The 9,950-nt window shown below is 36.6% G+C and overlaps 1 protein-coding gene across 1 annotated transcript; it reads left to right on the top strand.

The window, feature by feature from the left end:
- The first annotated feature begins 1,372 nt into the window (after window positions 1–1,372).
- On the top strand, window positions 1,373–9,389 carry g2e3 (G2/M-phase specific E3 ubiquitin protein ligase). Its single transcript, XM_067367066.1, has 14 exons — window positions 1,373–1,703; window positions 1,864–1,961; window positions 2,461–2,562; window positions 2,642–2,766; window positions 3,670–3,832; window positions 3,919–4,025; window positions 4,461–4,577; window positions 4,686–4,810; window positions 4,948–5,056; window positions 5,910–6,211; window positions 6,338–6,519; window positions 6,633–6,805; window positions 7,794–8,005; window positions 8,721–9,389. The coding sequence occupies exons 1-14, from the start codon at window positions 1,643–1,645 to the stop codon at window positions 8,966–8,968; spliced, it is 2,124 nt and encodes a 707-aa protein (XP_067223167.1). The 5' UTR covers window positions 1,373–1,642; the 3' UTR covers window positions 8,969–9,389.
- The last annotated feature ends 561 nt before the right edge of the window (window positions 9,390–9,950 follow it).

Genomic DNA, 9,950 nt, shown 5'->3' on the forward strand with positions numbered 1-9,950 from the left:
CACATTTTCTTTGGTTTAACCCTTTAAAGTAAAGCAGGCACAGTGTGAAACCATCAGTTCTTTTCTCACCTCTCAAGTGCATTAGAGTTCGAAGTTAGGATTTCTCCATCTTGTGAAGTTTAGACTGTTGTTTAGAGCAGGGGGAAGGCAGTGCACAGGAGGTGATACTGTAACCATTAGTTTATCTCCAAAGTTGTTATTGAAGGTTACAAGTTGCAGTGTGGAGAAACCAAAATAAATAATTTTATACAGAAAAATCAGGCGGTTTTCCACAGCAACCACTATATATAGGTCAAAAGTAGTGGTTATGTATAGGAAATATCAAAATCACATGGCAAAAATTGTCATAAAAAGCTTACACTAGTGACTTGATAAGCCCAGTGGCCTTCTAACATACTTAATTGTTAATTTTATATCGAGCATAGCACAATGTAATGCTTTGCACCAAATTAACCAAAAACATTTAGAGCCACTTTATGTAATCGTCTCTAGAGTCAACTTTACCTTGAAAAGGTGGCACAAAAGCTGCATCTGAACCAGCATGTTTACAAAGGTGCATTTAATGCTGCACAGAGGCAGAATAACTGCATTGAAAGGGGAAAAAACAATAGCCAAAATAATGATGAAGAATTAATGCAATAAATAGTGAAATTATGAATATAAACAAAATGAATGAAAATATGAAATTATAAATAAAAATAGATATATATTTAAATTATTACTCTGTCAAATAAAACAATAACCAACGTCATGGCGACTGCAAAGTTTAAGGCAGAGCTAATGTTTCATGTATACAGAGCATAATGGCCCGGTTTCACAGACAGGGTTTAGATTAAGCCTTAGCTCAATTAGGACATTCAAGTAGCTTTTATAAACATGCTTTAGAAAAATCATTACTGGTGTGCATCTTGAGACAAAACAATGGCACTGGCACATTTTAAGATATGTCAGTGCAAGTTGCTTTCAGTTAAAACAGCTCAAACATGAATTTTAGTCTGGGACCTTGTCTGTGAAACCAGGGGTATGTTTTTTATAAATATTACCAACGCTTGTGGTTGCTGTGATCCAGGACTATTAAAATATAACAAAATACAGATCGTTTTAAATAATTAATCTGAAATAGCCAACGTAACGACACAATGTAAAACTACCACTTACTATCCACTCTAAATCATAAAATATATTTCCACAAAATCAAACAAACTTCATAAACTTCTTCTGTACTTTTATTTTGTATAACAAACGGAAGTTGCGTAGTGCGTGACTACCGTGACGTTTCCGCCGCGTCCTTGTCCACAGCCCCTCCCACAGGAAAATCTCTGTTTTGATTTGAATTCAACCAACCAAACGCAAGCAGAGGCGGATTTTCACGGGCAGAGGGAATTTTGAAAATTTCACCCTGCTATTTACACTCTTACACACATAAAAATTACTATAATATAACTTTATTAAAAGCCCGAATACCTAGGAGTTTGTGTTTTATCTTAAGGAGTGAAAATAACTAGATACAGCTCGTAAAAAGTGAGTCTAATGGCGGTTACTGAACTAGCCAAGCCAGCAGCAACAGAACGCCAAGCTCTTTAAATCGCCATTTTAAAGTTTCGTAAAGTTTTACTTCATGGACTCTGCCTAATACACAATAATGAAAGCGATGAAAGAGGAGACTGCTGAAATTAAACAGACTAACGACGACAAAGACCTCAGTAAGTTGCTTTTCTTACAAGTTTACGATAACGTTACGTGGCAACGAGTTTTTTCTTCATGATAATAACAACAATCATATAAGTAACTTACCTATATACCATGATTTTTTTAAAACATTTTTTACAATCTCGTGAACTGAATATAGTGTCTTTCATTTAGTTTGTAGTCTTTGTAAGAGGTGCGACAACATTCCAGAGAAGTATGGAGAAAAAGTCACCCTTCAACAGCACAACCTGACCGTCCACTATTTCTGTCTGGTGAGAATGAGAAATTCAGACAGTTGTCCGATTAAAGTATCTACTGACAGCTACTGATTAAAGACCTGCAGTTCTTATTGCAACCATGGCCATCGACGTCTGTTACCTTTTTCAGACGTTCGTGATTGTATTTGTTCAATACATTTCATTTTGGAGTCTATTTAGACTTAAGCCATATCTGTTTATTTTCCACACACTAAAGCTTTATTTCTTGTTGTTAAAAAACTTAAATTATTTTTTTTTTATAATCAATTAATTTTAATCCTGCCACTACATTAGTTTATCTAAATCTACTCTATACTTGGTTAATTCCACATGTTCTGTCAGCCATGAATCTCTTATAGTAATACAGAAAATCACACATTGCATATTGTATTTAATTCAGACTGTTTTCAAACATGAAAGTTGTTAACTTCTAAATATAGTTAACAGCTTTATTTTGTATTATTATATACATAAAAAAGTGATAGTCAGTTATTCTGCAATTTTAACTTGACAGCTGATGTCCAGTGGAATTTGTCAGAGAGGGGAGGAGGATGAAGACGTTCATGGTTTTCTCGTGGATGACATAAAAAAGGAGATCCGCAGATCTTCGAGGCTGGTAAATACACATTTGACTGTCAACATCATGTTCCATTTAACGCTACAGAGATGTATCACTATCACTGTTTGACTTGCAGAGGTGCACGCACTGCAGAAAGGTTGGTGCTTCGGTGGGATGTTCCATCAAAAGCTGTCGGCAAATGGTCCACATGCCTTGTGGATTAGAGCAGGGGTTTATTTTCCAGTTTACCGGCTTGTTTCCGTAAGTGTCTCTTGTGATATGCAAAATTTCTCAAGTTATTTTTTTTTTTTAAAAAGAAGTCTCTTTTGCTTAGCAGCCATAGAGTGGTGCAGGGATGACATATTTTTGTAGGCCAACCCAGAAGTTAGCATCACACTGGTTCCCTCGACAAAAAACCCAGTATGATTTTTCCATTTGCTTTTGGATTATTGCAGAAAATAAGCTCTGTGACTTAACAAAAGCTTGTGATTCATACACATTTTGTTCTTCACAAATGAGCATATCTTTTGAATTTCGAAGCATAAATACGTTAAAAGCTAAACATAGGCTATAAACGAACTACAGCAGTTGCATGGTTTCTTCTTTACCATCACTAAGCTTCCGACAACTCTTTAAGAACATTTTCCCTTAAAGTTCAAATTAATAGTTTGCAAGAGCATGAGTTGTTTAATGTCCCTGACAACCTCTGTAGTCCCATTTTAGCTTGTTTGAAAACACCTTTTTTTTTTTTTTCAAGATCAGTAAAAGCTTTGCAAAAAAATCACAAGATTTGAGCTTGTTCACCACAGACCTTATTTCAGGCATGTAACCAAGAACCCATTAACCTCGGGATAATGGAACTGGAAGTGCTAAAATGCTAACTCGGTTCCGGGTTTTTGCCTAAATGTGTCATCCCTGTACCGCTGTTTTACTCTAGTCTTCAGTGCAACATGATCCTTCAGAAATCATTCTAATATGCTGATTTGGTGATCAGATAACATTTCTTGTTGAAAAGGGCTGTGCTGCTTAATATTTTTGTAGGACCTGTGATGCATATCTTAATGACCCCAAACTTTTCAATGGTAGTGTAGTTTCCTTTAAATTTCCTTCAAGTTTCCTTTAAATCTTCTCATCTTTGGTATTGATGATGACAATCATTTGCAGGTCTTTCTGTAAAAAACATGCACCTAGTCAGTCCTGCGCCTCCAGCCCCAGTCTGCCCCTCTCCTGCTCCGTCTGTCTGGAGTCCATTGAACCCATCCTCTCCTACAACGTCCTCAAGTGTCCTGCGTGTCATGGAAGCTGGTTTCACAGAGATTGTGTACAGGTAATCGCACCAAAAATTCAAAAATATTAAAAGATGAATATCTGGAATTAGAAATTTGAATTTGGTTCTCAACTTTTATGTTCCAGCATTATGCACACAGTGCTGCCATGTTTTTCCTCAAGTGCACACTCTGCAATAACAAAGACCAGTTTCAGCAGGAAATGCTCAGAATGGGAATATATATACCGGAGCGGTAAATAGAATTTATTTTCCTTCTGATATTGATTCTAGTGATAGTTAACATATATTCTCAAGGCTTTCACTGTGTCTACACTGGACGCGAGCAGCGCAACCTGACAAAAGAACCCATTATAATCAGTGATGTTGTGTACACAACATGACAAATCCCTTTCAGTAAACTGATGCCTTGTTCTATTTATGATGAACACAATACTTCATAGGATGGACACATGGATTTATAATGGTCGGTTTGTCACGTCCAGTGTAGACAGCTTCTAGCACTCTTCAACACTCGCACCAGTGTTTGACTGCCAGCAGATGTAAAACAGATTTATTTTTTTATATAGATATATTTTGTTGCACTTATTTTGTCATCACAAGACAATGACTACAAATATCTATTTATTTTCCATTACTATTTATGTTAATATATTGTATATTTTTTCAGGGATGCATCATGGGAACTAGAAGAAAATGCATATGGAGAGTTACTACAAGTGTACCAGCACTGTGATGCTGTAAAGTGTCGCAGTCACAAAGGTCGTGAACACAGCTCACAGTCAGGGTAATCTGAACATTTTATTCAGTCATTCTAAAACAGTGAAATGGATTGTTGGGTTGTTTTTCAAAATGATTCTAACTATCATTAAAATTAGACGCCTTTGCTTCACAGGCTTTTTGAAATTGTTCGTTGCAAGTTGTGTGGATCCAGGGGAACTCATAGGAAGTGCTCCAACCTTAGGCTTTACGAAACTGACTGGATTTGTTCTGACTGTAAAGCTGCTGTTGAAGAAAATAGTAAGCTCTGTGAACTATTGTTTAATATCAGCTTATTTTGTAAAATTATTCCAAAGTTACATACTTGGATGTGGAATATTTTTCCATCTTTTGTAAACTCTGCCTTTTATTATGTTTGTTTGTTTGTTTTTTGGCAGAGTCAGTGCAATTGCCAAACCATGTTGAATCACCACTGGCTATAAGGCAAGAGAGGAAGAGGCTATTTAGGAGCATTTCTGACCTTCACTCTTCACTCATCACTAAAAGGTACTTGCCTAATCAATAGAATCTGGTGTGAGTAGGAAATATTCTGGTTTGTCTATAAATTTAAAGGATTAAATCACTTCTGAATGAAAATTTCCTGATAATTTACTAACCCCTATGTCATCCAAGATTTTCATGTCTTTCTTCGGCTGAAAAGAAAGAAAGACATGGACATCTTGGATGACATGGGGGTGAGTAAATTATCAGGAAATTTTCATTCAGAAGTGAACTAATCCTTTAAGTGAAAAAGTGATGTGTAACTAATTGTGGTGTCCCATACTCGGAATTTGTGCTCTGCATTTCACCCATCCAAGTGCACACACACCGTGAACACACACCCGGAGCAGTGGGTATGAGTAAGTGAAAGAGACCCGGTCTTACTTGTGACAGGCGAGATACTGTCCACTATACTAACAAGGACTGGGAAGTTTATGTCTCTGGACCATTATACCAGAGGTTGTGGGCTGTTGATTAGTACAGAAATAGTTTCAGGCTCATTCCTTAGTTTGTCATTGTACAGTGATTGTAAAGTGACCTTGAATTTTTGAAATGACTGTGTAAATAAAAATAGTACTTTTTTATATTATTACTTTATCGATAATATAATGTATTATAATTATAGTTATTATTATTGTTCCTTTAGATTACTGAATTCAGTTTATTCACCACCATCAATAAAACACCTCAACCCAATATCCATGAATTTTGTGGGGTTGCAGCACTCTATCAGAATCTAACACACACTGAAGCTGATCAACTGAATCGTGATTTTGGTGTATTTTGGTCACTTGTACTGAAAATGTGAAATGTTTTGAGTTGTAGTAGCAGCAGCAGCAGCTCTCTCCTTGTTTTCTAGGCAGTGTGTGCCAGCCACTTCTCCAGAGGTCTTAATGGATCTGGCCTGTCAGATATCACCGCAGCAGTCCACGGAGGTGCTAGTGGGAGATGATGATGGGGTGATGGAAGCAGCTCTGCAGGTTCTGCGGCAAAGTGACTTTAATCCCTGCTGCACACTTTCTGTGAAATTCTCCAAAGACAAACTGAACAACAACATTAGGAATCGGCGTCGCTTTCTCAGACGCCTTGTTTCGAAACTGCAGATGTCTGAGATCTTTGAGGGACCTGATGAAGCTAAAAACCTGGCTTTGAACTCAAAAGGTAGGACAGATTCTCTCATTTAAGTTTGTTTTCATTTCCTTTTTTTGAGAAGTTACCATTCCTGATTAATACAGTGCCTGACAACTTAGGTGAAGCTAAAAACTAACAATTGTTGTGTGTGAACAGCTCTGCGGGATGATCTCTACTTTGAAGTCGGCAGTCTGTTGGCCCTCTCTTTGATTCACGGAGGTCCTCCCGTGGGCTTCTTCTCTCCAGCGCTCTACCATAGTCTGTTCAACTTCCCCACAAACTACAGGCCTACTTTACAAGACCTCGGAGACACTGCTTTTGCTCACAAAATCAGACAGGTGAGTTTTATTGTTCTTAGGTTGTGCTTCAAAACTGCTGTTGCATTGAGACACATGATTACAATGAACCGAACATTTGTTGTACAACTGCTAAACTCTGAATGTGCTTTTAGATTGCCGAAGCAAAGTCAATGAAGGAGCTGAGAAATGCTATGCAGTCAGCGTCACAATACTTGGAAGCAGCAGGCTGCTGGAGAAAGATTAGTAAACTCTCTGAGAAGGACATGTTGGTGGAGGATGTACTAAATTTCTACCTGATCATCAGATTACAGTTACCTCTGCAGAGGTTGGTACCCTAAACTGCCTGTGCTCTGTGTTATTACATAGATCTTAACATTTATAAAACAATTATACATAGTTAATATATATTATTATCTGAACATTAAGTACCATTCAAAAGTAGGGGGCAGTAAGTTTTATTTTATATATATATATATATATATATATATATATATATATATATATATATATATATATATATATATACATACACACATACAGCTCTGGAAAAAGTTAAGAGACCACTTAACATTGATATCTGAACTTGGAGTGGTCTCTTAATTTTTTCCAGAGCTATATATATATATATATAAAAAACATTTAAAATGTTACAAAAGATTTCTTTTTGAAATAAATGCTGTTTTTTAACTTTCAATTCATCTTAGAATCCTGAAAAGATGTACATTTACATTTATGAATTTAGCAGATGCTTTTATCCAAAGTGACTTAAAATAGAGGAGCATCAGCAATTTGTCACAAAGCTAACCATATTCGCAGTATAGACCTTATGTAATCCTGCCCCTTTTTCAGCGCTGCGGTCGTTATGTTCTGTCTTCCGGTTTGTATTTCCATAGCATGAAGATAAGATCTTACGGATTTGAGAATGAACTACTTGTTTTAAAATCTTCCCGGTCTACTGACTTTTGAAATGAAATCCGCTTCAAACATTACATTGCTCATGATAACTCTTTAAAGGGATAGTTCACCCAAAAATGAAAATTTTAGCATTTATACACCCTCAAGTTGTTCTAAACCTGTATAAATTTCATTGTTCTGCTGAACACAAAGAAAGATATTTGGAAGAATGTTTGTGACCAAGAAGATCTTGCCCCCCATTGACTACCATAGTATCTTTTTATCCTACTATGGTATTTTAAAAACATACAAACTCCAAGCTTTTGAATGGTAGTGTATATACATATTTTATGATACCTAATTTTTCCACGCTGTAAGTAAATGCTCATTTATTTGCTTGTTTCCATTGCCTTTCTCAGATTTCGTGAAGGTTTGAGGACACTAGGACTGTTTGAGCAGGTTCAGATGTGCACAGAAGCTTTCTTTTCAGTCTTCTGTGGGCCTTTGGAGAGGCTAACAGCTGAATCTATCATGGAGCTCTTTACTCCCCGGCTTTCAGAGGAAAAAGAGCAACAAGCAGAAGAAAACAAAACAATTAACTATTGGAAACAGTATCTGCATGAGTGTGACGGTATGTCAGCTACAGAATTTATATTGTGTGTTGGTAGAATTTTTAGATTCTTATGAAAATCGTAAAATGTATAATAGAATATGACATTAACCATTGCGTTTTCGTTTTAAAATGGCATTTTAAAATGAAACCAATCTTCGTCTACACTGGCGTTTTTGGAAACGATCTACGGCTACACTACATGACTGAAAACGCATGTCACATGACCATTCATGCACACTGAGCATGCGCGTACAAGTGTAAACAGTTGCCTGTTGCGCATGGAGGCAGCTGCAGTATTAAATGCTGAATTTAAAGATTGCAGTTCAGTCTTCATGTTATTGTTTACACAGTCGTCAAGGATACTCCGAGCGAACGTGGGCAGCCACGCCATCGTTTTCAAAAGTCTGTTTTGGTCCATTTACACTGAAATGCAACCCTGGTGTTTTCAAACTAACAAGGGCTCTGCAGCGTTTTCAAGGGGTGAAAACACCAGAGTAGTATAAACAACATGCTTAGCCGTAGCAAAACTTATGCGTTTTTAAAATGAAAACGCACTTGTGTAGACGGGGCCTAAGATTCACATTCAATTTAATTCCCATTTATTTGTATAGCACTTTTCACAATACATAACGTTTCAAAGCAGATTTACAGAGCTTCACATGTCAACATTACAAGATGTGTTAGAAAACAAGCTGTTATTTGCATGACCTTAACTCTTCCCTTTTTTTTCCAGAGGGTCGGTGCGCAGCGTCACTTGAGGACATCCTAACATTCGCCACTGCTACAGATATGGTTCCGTCTATTGGATTCAAACCAACCCCGTCTATTTCATTCTTCAGCTCACCAGACCCCTCATGTGCCTTTCCTCAGAGCAACTGTGATGCTAATCATCTCATTCTGCCTATACTACCCTCTTATGAACTCTTCAAGAAACACTTGGATTACACCGTGTGTCAATTCTCAGTTATGCAGGACATTTAAACTGGATGTTTCAGTAGATTCACGGTATACATTTACCTAATGATTTACAATGGTGCTAAAAGTCTATTTATTGGGGTTAATGAGTATTTTTATAAATGGTATTTTTTTAACCTAACTTACTTTAGCATTAATTGATCATAGGTTGCTCCTCATTTTATTTATCTGTAGTCTGATAAACCAAGGTGTTGCTAACTCTTCACAGTTATGTAGCAGTACATTGGAATCCCTCAACAGAGAAGAGGCCATTTGACAGCTTTGCTTTGAGTCATTCAACACTATTGGGGCATGAACTACAAATCAATACATTCTACAGAATCATTTAAGTGATAAGACCATCTGTTCTTTGTGTTTTTAAAAAAAAAAAATATGTATGTTTTTGTAAATGTAGGCTTAGGGAGTTCTGGAAAGCTGATCAAGTGCATGTAAATGTTTCGCTCATTATAATGGTGTAGCAGCTGATTTTACCAGCCACACTTCAGAAGTGCACTGGTTTTAGCTTATAGCATTACCAAAGTTTATACTCTTAAGTAGTTAAATGTTTTGTGTTCTACTGAGCAGCATGGTTATTTAGCAGTGATTTTTTTTTTTTTTTTTTTTTTTTTTCTCATACAAAAACTGTTGACCAAAACAAGATTGTTGTAATATCCTGGTAGCCACAAGATGGTGCAATTGGAAGGTTGTTTTGCCACACAATAGGCACGAGCTCACCCTACATATCAATCAGTAGAGAGTTGATCTCACTGTTTGTACCAGAGAGCCATATTAGAATCATAAAAAATTAACAGGTATGAGTTTGGACTGGAATAGTGCTTCATTTCTCCCGAGGTAGTTTGAAAGTGCATGTTAGCTTGCCAGCTCTATATCATAACTTATTAAACTTTTTTTTACTTCTGTTACCCTCGGTGTTTTCCACATTGTCTTTAATAAATAATTGAGGATGGAATATTTTTAATGAACAATGTCTGTAAAACATCACATTTCA

This window comes from Chanodichthys erythropterus, chromosome 18 (assembly GCF_024489055.1).
Source record: "Chanodichthys erythropterus isolate Z2021 chromosome 18, ASM2448905v1, whole genome shotgun sequence".
NCBI lineage: Eukaryota > Metazoa > Chordata > Actinopteri > Cypriniformes > Xenocyprididae > Chanodichthys > Chanodichthys erythropterus.

Coding starts and splice junctions, on each gene's coding strand:
- g2e3 (XM_067367066.1), top strand. CDS start 1,643: ATGAAAGCGATGAAAGAGGAGACTGCTGAAATTAAACAGACTAACGAC. Junction 2,563..2,641: donor TCCGCAGATCTTCGAGGCTG/GTAAATACACAT, acceptor TTTGACTTGCAG/AGGTGCACGCACTGCAGAAA. Junction 4,811..4,947: donor AGCTGCTGTTGAAGAAAATA/GTAAGCTCTGTG, acceptor GTTTTTTGGCAG/AGTCAGTGCAATTGCCAAAC.